We start from the raw sequence: 15,087 nt of genomic DNA, 5'->3' as shown, positions 1-15,087 counted from the left end.
TACAGATCTATCCTTTAATATTCATGAACACGCTCACATCTGAAGAAGCTCAAACATTTCCACAAGTGTTTTTTTCTGTCAAAAACAATTTTAATAATTGAAGTTCAAAACAAAGACATCAAAATCCTCCAAAAACAGTATTTCATCTGGAGTCCGAGGAGAGCCCATCGATGCTGGAAACCATGATCATCAACTGACGGGATGGGACGAATGATGAACATCAGTGACAACGTTTTACCTCAAAGAGAGCTTCTGTTAAAGAGCTATAAGCAGTTTTATTCACACTAAAGACACGGCAAAAGCTTTAAGGTAACACAGACTCACACACAGCATAAAAAGCAGTGAGGAAAAGCCATCATCATCATCATCATCATTATTAGCAGAACACCATCGAGCTGGGAACAAAACAGGGATGCTGGATTTTTCTGCTGAGCTGCTCATTAGCAGGTCACACAAAGATGACCTCTGTGATCTGCTAATACAAAGACACCAGAATCAGAAAACTGAATTTTAGAGAACAGACCTTTCCCTCTGAGCTACTGTCTCATGGCGTCATTCATAGTTGTTTAGTGGGAGGAAATCCCAAATTATTCCCAACACTGTCAATGAATTACATGAACTGTTCCCTCTGGACTGAAGCAGTACATCTCTAAAATAAGTCAGGGTAGCTAAAGGATCATGATCACGATAGTCTCTCCACGTGAAGTGGATGTTAAAGGATGATTTAATCTTTATGCTGAATAAAGTTGCTCCAGTGACCAAACATCTGCTTTGAAGGTCAAACATTCATCCACATCCAACACTGGTGCAGGTTAGCCTATGTCAGTCTGACGTCACAGTTTTCAGTTTCATGACAAACAGCTGAATTCTCCTGATACAAACAGGTTAACGCCACCGGTTCTGCTCCTCGCAAACGCTGAAACATGCACATCAAACTACCCTTTCATTTTCTGCAGGTCATCAGCTCTCCTCAGCTGTCCTGAGAGAACAGCTCCTCCTTCAGGCGATAGTAGCGTCCTTCCTTGGCCATCAGCTTGCTATGTGTCCCCTCCTCCACAATCACACCGTTCTCCAAGAAGATGATGTGATCGGCCTCTTGCACCGTCATCAGCTGATGAGCCACGACCAGCACCGTCCGGCCGGAAGCCAGAATCTCCTTCAGCACCTGAGGACAAAAATATCAGGTTCCTTAACAAATACATGCAAGTACTGGTTTTGTTTATCATCAGTTTCTCTGCTAAATATTTTCTGCATTAACTGGTTAGTCTTGTGTTGTCCGAGCAACATTAAAAATCAACCTTACTATAATATAAACACAGAATTCCCACTCCGAGACCCTGACCAGTTACAAAAATCAGATTCCACACACTACTGCTGGAATATTTAAAGGTGCATCCACCTTTATCATATATAAATATTCCAGCAGTAACAACACACCATGAAGGGAAATCAGTTTAACTGCTTCAGTATAATTTTGGCTTTGACACACCTGCTGCTCATTCAGGTGTGCAGATTTTGTATGAGACATTTGGAGTATTCTTGAAGTAAATGAATGAAAATACCTTCCTACTCTGTTTCTGTGTTCTTTACCTGATGTTATATGAAAAATATAACATGTCAAACTGCCTCTCCTCCTTATATAAACATACTATTACCCCCTCTGTTGCTATTACTCCAATCCACCACCAGGGTCAGAGACTGGTGGATGCAGTCCTGCACCGAAAGAGATTCTGAATATTAAAAGGAACCCATTCTGCTCATTTTAGCGCCACAGTCCTCTGAAACAAGCCCTTTTAGCCGCTCCCTCTTTAAGCCAACCTTCATCTGATTGGCTGCCACTTGTAAACAGAGCAGACGGGTGAGGCTTCTGCACTCACAGACCCATAAAAATATAAAGCCCTCCTAAAATCTTGTGACTTTGTCCACTTCCAAAAACATTAAAATAGCTCTGAAGAGTCGCCATTTTGGTACCTACCACAGGCATAAGTACAAGGGGACTTCCACAGAACAATCTGAAAATCGTGCTGGAAGCTGTCCAGATTTAACTGAGGAGAACAGGAGATCCTCCTACACTGCTGTTAGCTGATCTCCCCAGCAAACCTTCACTGGACAGCAGACAGATGGACCTTTTCATGTGTAAGAGCAGCTGGTCCATCTCTACAGTGAGACCCTCTGCAGCCATGACCAAAGCTGAGGGGCATATAGCTTCTGACTCTGAGCTCCTGTTAAGGTGGATGTTTAGGAGTTTTATTTTCATATACATACTGAATGCTGTGCCTGAGCATCCAGTTTGCTGGTTGCTTCATCCAGAATGATGACCTGCGGGTCTCGAACCAGAGCTCTGATGACAGCGATGCACTGCTTCTCTCCTCCTGAAAGACGGCCTCCGCCTTCTCCTACATCTGAGAGGGCAAACGATACAGAGCGGGGTTATAATGGAAAACAGGGCCTGCTTCAGAGACTACTCCACCACAGGTTAATCATTACTGAAACATGTCATCACCAGCTAAAAGCCGGACATTTTAAACTGGAACCTCTGACCTTTCTTACTTTACAGCTGTTACAGTTAATATTAAACTTTATAAAGCAGGTGATGCTAACAGGTGAATCCACATCCCCCCTGCTTTAAATAAAGACACACACAAAAAGGAAGCAGAACTGAAGAAAAGCAAAGTTATGGCACCACCTTGTAAGATCTGAAAATATATTTCAGGAACTTGATTCCAGATATCAGTTATAATTGTCCCTCCAGAGAGGTGAGGCTTCAAGTTTGGTGTGAACACACACACACACACACACACACACACACAAATGTTGACAAAATGTGAGAAACAGAGTTCAGTCATAGTCATCTATGTTTCAGGGATGTGTGCAACAAGTCAACTGGATGTTTAATGGTATTTAATAACGTTCTGCAAATTTCAGAGAAAATTTTCACCCCCAGTGGGAAAGGTTTTATCAGTGGCTGAGTTGAAACAGGACGCTGACTTGTCTGCAAAAAAAATTGCTAACTAAACTGGCTGTAGATCAGTAGGTAGAGCAGGTCACCTACTGATCGGAAGGTCAGCGGTTCAAATCCTGGCTACATGCCAATGTATCCTTGGGCAAGATACTTAACCCCAAGTTGCTCTCCGACCGTTCTGTCGGAGTATGAATGCGTGTGAATGTTAGGTAATTAAAAGCACTTAGCTTCGTAAAAATGGAAGTGCTTGTATGAATGGGAGTGCATGGGTGAATGCAAACAGGTTGTGTAAGCGCTTTGAGTGCTCATACTGAGTAGAAAAGCGCTATATAAGAACTAGTCCATTTACCATTTACACCAAGCGGCTGTGAAACTTGAAAAAGTGCAAACCAGAAAAGAACATTCGTCTTCAAAGCAAAAGTTGTGCCTTACTGACACATTTCCATTCCACTCACAGCTGATCAGGTAATGCTCATTTTTTCATAGCATCCAGTGGTTGGCAGGCAGTCGCCTGATCAGTGTGACTGCAGTGAAGCACAACATCACAGACGGCTCTGTACCTGTATCATACTCGTTTTCCATGTCAGAGATGATCTTATTTGCCTTGATCTTATTTGCAGTTTCTTTAACCTTCTCGATGCTGCAGTCCTGCAGGCCGTATTCAATGTTGTATCTCAGAGAGCCAGAGAAAAGCACGGGATTCTGGGAAACCAGGGTTACCTGCATGAAGAATGGAGTTAAAACAGGCATCAATGCACTGTTCACATATACAATTAAAGCAAATAAGCTGTTGTGTCTCCCAAAAACAAAACCTGAGTCAGAGTTTTGTTGTCCTAAGGATAAAACCAAAATATTGGCAGCTTCCAGTGCTACCCCTCCGCCTCCTGGCAGTAAAATCTCAAAAACTTAAATAGAAATCAAATGGATTTTTCAATTTTTCAAATTAAAAATGAATAAATAAATGAACAGATACGTGCACAGTTTTCTATAGCTTATTCAGATGAGTAACAGCAGCCGGGACAAAGCTGTTTCTATAACACTTTGTTCTGCATTTAGGGGCTACAAACCTCCATCTGGAGGGAAAGAGCTGAACCCCCCCACCATCAGGGGTGAGAGTCATCATTTAAGATGCAGCTGGCCATCCTCTGCAGCTGAGACTCTGGGCTAAGCTGCCATTTACCATTCAGCTTCCTTCAAAGACCACCAAGGAAAAGGCTAAGATTGACTCAATACAAGATCCATAAAACAGAGTCATAATCTATCTATCTATCTATCTATCTATCTATAAGACTGCACACATTCCAGTTTGTAGCATCATGACGTGGTTTTTGATATGTTGAGCTGGAGATCAGACTCTTCACACCACCTGACAAAATGCTCAGTGCTCTGGTTTCAAGACTAACAATGAGCATGTCATCTGCATACTTTAAGTTGGTTCTACCATCAAGACCGAGCCGAGCCCAGGTTATCTGCAGCCATTTTATTCTATAAAGCTGATCAGTTCAGCCTTTAAGATTCCTCCTTCCAGCTTTTTGGTGGCTGCCTGCAGCTCTGATGCCTCTCCCTGTTCAAAAGCATCTCTTTGAATTGTGGGCTTAACCATTTCATTAAACCCTGGCTTATTATTTGGGTAGATTTGAACCGTCTTACATGGAATAATCATGTCTCTGCAAAAGGAAATATATGAGCAAATAATGTCCACAGAATTGTCCAGCTCATCTCCACAGGACTGCTGAAAGACATCCCAGTCAGTGCACTCAAATCATTCCTGCAGGCAGAGTCCTGCTTCCTCATTCCAGTTTTTAATGTCCATGATTTGGACTTTTTCCCTCCTAATAGTTTTATAGAGAAGCAGTAGATGCACACAGTTATGATCTGCTGAGCCCAGACGTGGGAGGAGGAGGGATTTATAGGTGTGTTTGACCCATAACAAAGACTGATCCCGTCTGGCTTTATAGAGACATCCTGATAAACATTTTTTTAAAACTTACATGTTGAAGATCACCTAAAATAAAGTTTGGGGCATCAGGGAGACTGACTGCAGTGTTAGAGGCAGTACTTTAAGCTGAGGGTTTGTGTAAATGTACACTATGGTTATAAACATCTGTGGAAACTCCCAAGGCAGATAAAAGGGACACAGCGACACCAATGAAAGTTCCACCTCTGCTGCACAACTATGCTCTCGTCCCAGAACTGCAGCAGCATTTGTTGGCATTCAAACAAATCCCGCCCCCTCACATTTTCCCCGTCACCTCTAAGTTACAGTCAAGCTCCAAAACCATGAAGGTCAGTAGTTTGGTAAAATACATAGGCTCCACTGTGGAATAACAGTATGTGAAGCACTTAAAACAGCCTTCAAAAAAAAAAAAAAAAAAAAAAATTACAGACTCACTGCCGGTCGCTGCGTGCGCACACACCCACTGTGTGAGTTTATGGCCAATGTTAAAGTTTTCGTGGAACAGACACCACTGCTGGCAAGGATATGACAATAGCCCCGAGCTAAAAATGAAACCTGAGCACCATCTGAGTCGCTCCTTTGGACCTCATCATCATTCTGACTGCAAACTGCAGCAATACTGACGGAACGTTACAGGCCGTGTTTACATAAAAGAGAAAGAGGTTCATATCCAAATGCTACTTTCAGATCTACACATACAAGGAAATCAAAAACACTAATCCCCTTCACAGAGCTGGTTCAGCTGCTCCAAATCAAAGTTTAAATGAAGAAGGTCTTAGCCAAAGGCAAGACTAAACAAGGCAGCTTTCCAAGAGAAAAAAAGCCTTTACACCCTAATGCCGGCATCTCAGTCATTCTTTTGAGCGACTGTGGTCTGTGACCTGAAGCTGATGTTTGAACTTTCAGCAGATGATCACTGCCAATCAGCTCCAAGCCTCCAGCTCACATCGTGAGACGTGGACAACATCTTTTCCCCCAGAGGCTCATAATGACTGAGGCAAAGTAAGCAAATTAAGAGATGAGACACTGTCACAATAAGACAGGAAGTAACTGAGACACAGACTAAAACATCCCAACTTGGCCAAAGACAGAAAGGTAAACAAACACAGAGACAAGACTGACTTTACACGAGAGGCTGCAGATCAAACACAGATGAGAGCAGGACAGAGTAGACACAACAGAGAACCAACACCATCAAACAAGGAACCAAGGACGAGATGTAAAGATGAACTCAGAGGACGAGAAACAGAACCTGAAATCACATCTCAGAGACTTCAAAAAGGAACCACAAACCCATCAAAGACCCAGGGACCATGATAGTCTGGCATCATATCTGCTCACATAAGCAGACAGACCTTTATAACTATAACTCAGGATCCATAGAGCGCTTGAAAATGAAATAATGAATGTTTGGACATTCAGTGAGTGCCTTTTATTGTACTCAATGTTGTGGACATGATTGACAATGATCTGCTTTATTCTGCCAGTGCAACTTTTTATGTTATATCCTCTTTATCCTGCCTCTCCTATCCTGCACACAGCATTTCTCCTCCTGCTCTCTGTTACACCCTCCATGTATAACACCGAGGACAGAGCGGGAATGTGAACACCAGTGTTTCCCACTGTGATTGGCTGCAACTGCCAGAGACTGTGCAGCCGTTTTGGCTTTGAGTTCACTGACATGTCTGCACATCGTTTGTCAGCCATTAGATACACCCCCATCCTGAAATCTCAGCCTTTCCCATATGTCTGCTTTCAAAATTAAACAACATGATTGCTAGCATCTCAGTCATTCTTTTGAGCAACTGTCGACTGTACCTTCTGATGGAAGTATTTGTGTTTGTAAAGGTGCAGCGGCTCTCCGTCCAGCAGGATCTGACCATCCTGAGGCTCATACAGTCTCTTCAGGAGGCTGACACAGGTGGTCTTTCCACTGCCGGAGGGACCCACCAGGGCTGTCATCTTCCCTGGCTGCAGCTCCATCGAAACCGACTGGAGAGGACATGAATTTATCCAACTCTGAATTAATGCTGAACACCATCCCAAACACAGTGCAAGACACAACCACAGACTATGAACGTTACCTTCAGAGCTGGTTTGTCTGGATAGCTGAAGGTGACATTTTTGAAAACAATCCTTCCCTGCAGCTTTTCAGGAGCTAAACCTCCCTCTTCCTTACACTTTGGTGTCCTGTCCAGGTAGCTGAACACTTTGGAAATGACCCCAACTGTGGACACTGTCTCACCATAGCAGTACAATATTTCCTGTGACCGAAATAAAGAAGTCATTATCAATAACAGGCACTATACATTAACTACAAAATAAATAAATATTCTGAATGGATGTCCATGATTCACCTTTAAATTGACTGACAAGGGCTTCTGATACAAGAAGAAGGACACAAGACTGCCGATGCTGAGCTTTCCTGACGAGATGAGGGTGCGGGCCTGCAACAGCATCAGTATCTTTATCCCCAGAGACACCAGCTGGAGACAGAGTGGAGAGAAAAAATACTCAGAGAGGAGCTCAAAAACATACAAAGCAGGAACCATATGCCAACATATACAAAAGGCACTACATATCCTTATACCATATTCCACCAGAGGCAAAAATATGAGTAAATGTTGACTGGGTAGTCTACCTACCACAGGTAACTGGATAGATGTGAGAACAGAAATGGACAGCCTTGGGATAACAGTCTGATAAAACCCCTGAGAACAGACTAATGAACTGAAGGAAGCCTTTTTTTCAGTTTGCTTCACACAGTTTGTGTTATCTTCAGTTTGTGTTGTCCTTGGTGCTTAAACATTTCCACTGTACTCTATTTCATACAGTGCTGTGAAAAAGCATTTGCTCTCTTGCTGGTCGCTTATCTTTTTGCATATTTATCACAATTAAATGTTTTACATCATCAAGTAAATGTTAATATTAGACAAAGATAACCTGAGGAAATACAACATGCAGTTTTTAAATGATGACTTCATTTATTAAGGGGAAAAACTATGCAAACCTACCTGCCCTGTTTAAAAAAGTCATTGCCCCCTAAACCTGATAAACTGGTTGTGCCAAACTTGGCAGCAACAACTGCAATAACTGGCAGTGAGTCGTTCCCATCGCTGTGGAGGAACTCTGGCCCACTCTTTGCAGAAGAATAATTGGAGGGTTTTCCAGTATGAACGGCCTGTTTAAGGTCACACCAAAGCATCTCAATCTGATTTGACTTGGCCACTCCAAAATCTTCATTATATTTTGAGCCATGCAGAGGTGGACTAGCTGGTGTGTTTCATTGTCCTGCTGCATAACCCAAGTCTACTTGATCTTCTGAAACTAATGGACTGACAATCCTCCTTCAGGATTTTCTGGTAGAGAGCAGAATTCATGGTTCTATCAATGATGGCAAGTCATCCAGGTCCTCCTCCAGCTTATCTGGGAAAACAGAGAGGCGTTCCCAGGCCAGACGAGAGAATAATCCCTCCAGCATGTCCTGGGTCTGCCCCAGGGCATCCTCCCGGAAGGACATGCTTAGAACACCTCACCAAGAGGCATCCTAGTCAGATGCCCGAACCACCTCAACTGGCTCCTTTCGATGTGGAGGAGCAGCTCTACTCTGATCCCCTCCCGAATGACTGCACTCCTCACCCTATCTCTAAGGGAGAGGCCAGCCACCCATCAGAGGAAGCTCATTTCTGCCATCTTGCTCTTTTGGTCACTACCCAAAGCTCATGGCCATACGCGAGGGTAGGGACGTAGATCGAACTGTAAATTGACAGCTTTGCTTTTATGCCCGTGAACTCTGAGATACTCAAACTCCTCCACCTGGGACAGCAACTGGTCCCTGAGCCGGACTGGGCACTCTAGCCTTTTCCGGTTGAGGACTATGGCCTCAGACTTGGAGGTGCTAATGCTCATGCCAGCCGCTTCACACTCGGCTGTGAACTGCTTCACTGCAAGGTGGAGGCCACCACCTGATGAAGCCAACAGGACCACATCATCCACAAAAAAAAGCAGATATGAGATTCTGGGACCACCAAGGCCACCTGTTTCACTTTTTTTCCACATATTGCCAGGTAGGTTATGATAGAATTTTTCCCTTAATAAATTAAATAATCAGTTAGAAACTGCATGTTGCATTTACTCAGGTTATCTTTGTTTAATATTAACATTTGCTTGATTCTGAAACATCTAAGTGTGACAAACAAAGAAGAAATCAGGAAGGGGAAATACTTTTTCACAGCACTGTATACACAAATATGAACACAGAGTTGAAAGTTAAACATGTTCCTTTGCTTGTTAACTTGCAGAGATAACATCACTGCCACCTTACCCTCCGTAATAAGAGAAAGACTGAACTGTAGATTCCTGAACGTCTTTTAGCGATGCGCATCTGCTCCAGAGCCTCCTGATATCTCCTGAGTTCATCTTTCTCTGCCTTGAAGCTGCGGACGGTTTGAATCCCGCTGATCGTCTGAGAAGCCAAGTCTGCGTTCTGAGCTTGGCAGTCCTGAATCTGCTCTTTCAGCTCCTGTCACACAGTGAATCACTAACAATAAACTGCACAACCGTCACAACAGAGCCTTCTCGACTAAAGTTAAAAAATATTTTATTCTGTTTTCATGCTTTTCTTCATGCTTTGAAGAAACAAAATCCTTCAACCACTTTAAATATTCCTGATTTTTTCCAGCTGCAAACAAAAGTTACTTTTTGTTAAATAATTAGACTCTTCTTCCTTTCTTCAGAAAAGCAAGAAAAATCTGACTAATTTTTCTTGCTTTTCTTTCCACTCTTGTTTGTTGTACAGTGGAGGATGAGAAGGGGACTAACAAACACCACCAGGACCCACAGAGTAAAAGGTTTGGATTTGCACCTGTTGTAAATATATATTATGGTAAGGATCTGTGCTGGGATGGAAATCATTAGGCATGCCGAGCAGCAGCAAGACTGCATCACGATACAGATCCGACTAAAGAACACTGACATATTTAGCGGTGGTCTTTAGATGTTAATGATACTCAAATGATCCTTAATCTGTCAGCAACACAGTTCAGCTGGTCCAGCCTCCTACCTTACTCAAGGCGCTGTATTTATTTTGCACTACGGCTAAGAGTGGCATTTCTATGCATGTGAGCACTGTGAGCTCCCAGGACAGGCGTAACATGACTCCCAACATGAGGAAAGTTTTCACTGTGCTGCGAACCACGGCGTTAGCATTCAGCGCTACCGTGCGGCCCATCCTGTCCACGTCAGAGTGCAAGCGGGAGGAAAGACGACCTGGATGGTGAACCGAAGAAAAGGAGGAGTTCAGAAACAGCTTAAACTCTGCTGGGCTTAAATGTTTGCTGTAAAGAAAGTTTAGAAGCTAGTTTGTGAGACTAATTGGATTTTATGATGAGGCTCCATTCACTGAGGGCTTAAAAACTGTATATCCTAATACATCAATAAATAATGCTTCAATTGGTATTAACATTTTCATAAGAGGAGCCTTTGGGTTTCAAGCTTAAATGTGGCAAAAATTGATTTGTTGACACTATAAATTCCAGCAATCCGTAAATATTTTGACAGACATGCTGTGCTACTCTTACCAGCATTGTTTTCATCAAAGAACTGCACTTCCTGCTTCAGGAGAGTGTGAAACAGCAGATGCTTCAGCCTGTTGTTCAGTCTGGCCAAGGCGCACATAAATGTGCCGCCTCTCATGCCAGAGAAGAGTGCGCTGTGAAGATGAAAGGATGCATTTTTTATTTAAAAAACAGGAATAAAACCCACTGCTATAAATCAGATGCCAAGTAAATAAATGTTGTTTCTATCTGAGAGGGAAAGAAATGACGCTTCATCACCTTCCAAGAGAAACGAGAACGAGCTGTCCGACTGCATAACCGAAGCCTGCTTCCAGTACTTTACCACTCAGCATATCAATGACATTCCCCTGATAGAGCGGGATAAACGTATCACCTATGAGGAAAGATGAATGACACGGATAAAGGTCAACAGGGACACTGGCTGCATTTCTGAAAGACTGTATATAAAAGATGGACTCAGTATCTTTAAGCGGCACCACTGGTGCTTAAAGATACTAATAACAAATGTTAATATCAGCCCGAATAGAAACAAAATGCAGTTTTTTAATGATGATTTCCTAAGTTATCCTAACCTACCTGCCCCTACATGAGAAAGTAACTGCCCCCTAAACCTAATAACTGGTTGTGCCACCCCTTGCAGAAATCAAGTGTTGTTCACATTGCTGTGGAGGAATTCTGGCCCCCTCTTTGCTGAATTGTTTTAATTCAGCTACACTGGAGAGTTTCAGATAAACAGAACACCAGCTTCCTTTTTTTTAATGTTCCAGGCCAAAGGTTATGCTGACCCTGTATGTGGATCTTACTTCATGCTTCTGTTGAAGTAAAGTGCCTCTCATTTCAGTTTGCCCTTTTGTGGACATAATGCGATAAACAAGTGGTTCAAACCTGTGTGGGTCTTTGGAGCAAATATTTGAACAGGGCTAATTCTGTCAGGCTCAGCACACTGAGGTGGACGCAAGCTGTTTCAATTTGCTGTGATCAAAGTCTCATTTTTACTTCTATATTGTGTGTAGAAGAGACGCGCTCATGCAGCAGGCCAGGATTTTTAGCATCAATGAGCTGATGAGAACAAACCTTAAACTGAAACCATCAGGAGAAAGAGAGAGCTTTGCTTTCTTATCAGAATGAAGTAACATGCAGGATCTTTCACTGTCCTCTCAGTTTGAACTGGATTTGGATTCCAGGAAGACAAACAAAGAAGAACTGCTTCATCATTCAAGGACTCCTAAACACACTCACAGCTTTATGTGATCTTAAGAAATGACCATAACGTGTGCTAAATCTAATACACTATAAAATAGGACGATTTCATACTTACAGATGACTCCTAAGATGAGGAAACCAAAAGCTGCAATCAGGTAGAGAGTGTCTGGTCTGAAATATTTTAATGTCCTCATAAGCAGCCTCCGGGTATCCAGTTTGCCGCTGTCCTTTTTCATCTTTCCATTCCCACAGAGGCCCTTTTCCCAAATTAAACAGGCCAGAGATGAGGCCATTGGACCTAAGAGCAGCATGGTGAGGTTAGGAGATGGGCCCCGGTAAGGCTCAGAAGATGCCTTCAGGAAACATCCGCTTTCAAACACAGGAGGAAGGAGGCAGAGGAGGCCCACCAACCTGCGGAGCACAGGCTGGGGCTTTCCATCAGTCAGCAACATGGAGAAAACATGGAGAAAAACCCACTTTATGGCTCCAAAGGCCCACATGCCCACCAGTCCACCACAGCTGGGGTACTCCAGCAGCACCAGGCTGGCCCACAGTGCTGAGCCCAGAACGGCATCGAAAATAAGGAGGAATAATCCACAGGCTGCCACTTCAATCATTTCGTCATGGTAGATGGTGAGAATGCAGGAGGCTGAATCTGATCGTACAACAAGTATTGCAGTTACTCAGCAAGCATGCCCCAAATCCCACATTCACTTTATCAGTAACCTATCTTATTGTTTCTGACATATTTAACCATTAATCATAAAAATCCCATTTATTTCAGTGAGAGTGGAGTAATTAACTGGACAGGAGTACCTGTGGAGTACCTGCTCATTACAGTTTGAGTCTGGATTTTCAGAAAAAGCAGAAACTGCCTTTGTTCTATCTACTGTGACCACATTTTTAACACCAAGAAAACAAGAACAGATCTGTTGAGCAGATCTGAAATTCAGTTTGCAATTACTCACAAGTATGCATAGTTACATATTTCTATAAATATATTCATTTATATAAAAAGTGAATTAAACCTGGTAATAGGAGGTGGTTGGTTTGTGATATTGTTCATTACTCTGACCTAAATTTACTGCTGTTGCATTGAAGTTTGTGTCCCATTGGCAAGTGGTTCACATATTGGCATTAGCACTTTACATATGACTGGGTAGTATTTATAGCCAACAGCCTGTGTCGTTTGTGTTTTTCGAATCACATTTTCAAGGAAATCCATCACTTTTTCTTGTATTTAGATGACAGTTAAGACAGATTCTAGCCAGGAATATTACACAGGCCGCAGCATTCTTGATTTTGGGAATGGCTTGTTAGAGAGTTACCTAGATAACCAGAGCCTGAAATAATGACTAGTGACCAACCATCGGCCTCCCTTTGTAGACGCTGCTTAAGCTTCTTGTATCCATGACAAGTGGTTGCTTGTTTCATTTAGTCTTATTTTTTCAATGTGTTCAGTATTAGTGTCAGTGCTGGTTTTAGTTTCCTGAATTATTCTAATATGAAAGGTATTTGTCAGCAGTGAGGCTGTTATAGTTAACTCAAACTAAACAAACATTTTAATTAACTGGAATAAAAATAACTAGAATTTGAAAAAGATTGCAACTTTGTGCCCTCATGAAGTTAAAATTTCCAAAAGTGTCAGGAGGCTTTGCAGCAAATGTTTGAGACTGAGGTCTTTACTTGACATTTAGTGTTTTATTGAAATATCTGCCCCTGGCAAAATGCCACAGTCTCCCTGGTCCTCCTCTCGTTGCTCTCTGGCCTGCTCCCTGTCTGTGTGAGTGTGGGCGTGAATGGCGATTATAACCAACCTTTCAGTGGCAGGCGTGGCTTTTAGAAACACCTGTCATCCATCTACAGTCAAGCTAGGTATTTAACCTCGGCTCTCACCACTGCTCCTCACCTGACTGTTGTGCTGTTGATGTGGTGGTGTGACTCAGGCCTTCAGTTTAGCTGGCTTGTTTCTCAGGTTGAGTCTTCCCCTGCCCGTCCCTCTCCTCTCTCAGAGAATCTATTAGAAAGCCTTGGATTTGGCCGCCTGTCCGACCCACTCTCACCCACAGCAGCTCACACAGACTCTCCAGTGTCTGTGCCTGCCAGTTATCACACTTCACATTAAAACTGCTGAATTCTTCACCGTGTCCTGCGTTTGAGTCCTCTCAGGTCTCCTTGACACAAACACCACACAGACTGTAGCAGTAATAAAAGTAAACCTAAACTGAAACTAAACCTTTCCTATTCCAAAAATGAAAGGATCAAATCTGGCAACAAAGTGAAACTAGAGTGAACTGAAACTACAAGTTTTAAATGCACAAAAATGTAAAGTAATATAAAATTATGCTATAATACCACTGGTCAGAAGCCTGTTATTTTCAGGAATTCAGAGCAGATATTACGAAACAAACAGCATTTTGTGAAGCATTTGGCTCATAATCATGTGGACATCCTCAAGTCTCAAACATCTGCATACCCGTCTCTAGGCTTTTCAATATCACGCGTGGAGGAAAAACTACCACAGTGTTCACATTTAACAAACCCTTGCAGCTGTATAATATAGCTTTAGAGCCTAAACCACATCTGCAGCTCCTTTTTTTGTCACTGTGGCTTGCTAACTTCAGGTAACAACTTCAGTAACAGGCCGTTTAAGTTACCTGCTCTTCTGGCTACGGTGGCACATTTACCTGTGCACACCTGCGACACACTAAAATGTATTTAAACCTGAGTTCATCGGACATAATTTAGATTACTTACTGTGTATCTTGCTGCTCGACAGAGCACAGCTAGCTTAGTGCAGCACGGAGCCGCTTCACTTTCACTTTCACTTTCACTTTCATTGGGCCGAAGCCTGCGCGGCCCCGAGGACCTAAAAAGGCACGAACAGGTCCAAGTCTGCCCTCACTCCTGTTCATAAATCCTTTTTACACTATGAATCAACGTTTCCGCGACGGCTGAGGGAAGTTTGAGATACAGGAAAATGGCTAATTTCACAAACTGGCCACAAGATGGCAGCAGTTTACGCCTGTGTTTATGTTTTTGGAAAATACGTCCTCCCTTTCAAAATAAAAGCACCCCCGCCTGTGTTTGCGTGTACTATTTGCTATGCAATTTTTCCCCATAGTGCCTACCTCAGATCACAGTTTGCTGGTCACTCAGAAACCGAGCCCTACTATACAATTTGGTGGTTTTCTATGAGACTGAACTCAGTGTTTGTGGGGTTTGTGGGGTTAACTAATCAATAGTTAATTATAAATAATATTTCTGTGATGTAAGAGAAAAAATGAGTAAATAAAGAAAAGAACACAGTTACTAGGAAATTCATGATCAGATCTACTGTATAATAATAACTTATCAAATCCAGTTTAATTCTCACCCCACGAAGTCAT

At 42.6% G+C, this 15,087-nt stretch overlaps 1 protein-coding gene across 3 annotated transcripts; it reads right to left on the bottom strand.

The window, feature by feature from the left end:
* Positions 1–68: 68 nt before the first annotated feature.
* On the bottom strand, positions 69–14,693 carry tap2t (transporter associated with antigen processing, subunit type t, teleost specific). 3 transcript variants are annotated; one of them, XM_030754555.1, is made up of 13 exons: positions 14,456–14,693; positions 13,516–13,872; positions 11,814–12,353; positions 10,754–10,868; positions 10,499–10,629; positions 9,982–10,187; positions 9,244–9,441; positions 7,277–7,405; positions 7,004–7,183; positions 6,738–6,911; positions 3,523–3,682; positions 2,266–2,402; positions 69–1,165 (listed from the first exon to the last, which is right to left on the bottom strand). In XM_030754555.1, exons 3-13 carry the CDS (start codon positions 12,313–12,315, stop codon positions 971–973), a joined length of 2,127 nt encoding a protein of 708 aa, XP_030610415.1. In that variant the 5' UTR covers positions 12,316–12,353; positions 13,516–13,872; positions 14,456–14,693; the 3' UTR covers positions 69–970. The 3 variants fall into 3 exon arrangements, with proteins under 3 accessions (XP_030610415.1, XP_030610416.1, XP_030610414.1); XM_030754556.1 differs by having other exon boundaries at positions 13,608–13,872; XM_030754554.1 differs by lacking the exon at positions 13,516–13,872.
* Positions 14,694–15,087: the final 394 nt, after the last annotated feature.

Source organism: Archocentrus centrarchus, chromosome 19 (assembly GCF_007364275.1).
Source record: "Archocentrus centrarchus isolate MPI-CPG fArcCen1 chromosome 19, fArcCen1, whole genome shotgun sequence".
Lineage (NCBI taxonomy): Eukaryota > Metazoa > Chordata > Actinopteri > Cichliformes > Cichlidae > Archocentrus > Archocentrus centrarchus.
This window is presented reverse-complemented; position numbering and strand designations above follow the sequence as displayed.

Bases quoted from the DNA above. Each gene is read 5' to 3' on its own strand.
- tap2t (XM_030754555.1), bottom strand. From the start codon at position 12,315: ATGATTGAAGTGGCAGCCTGTGGATTATTCCTCCTTATTTTCGATGCC. The intron at 10,188-10,498 runs GTAAGAGTAGCA...TTCACCATCCAG, and splicing joins CTTTGATGAAAACAATGCTG to GTCGTCTTTCCTCCCGCTTG. The intron at 6,912-7,003 runs GTAACGTTCATA...TGTCCTCTCCAG, and splicing joins CAGACAAACCAGCTCTGAAG to TCGGTTTCGATGGAGCTGCA.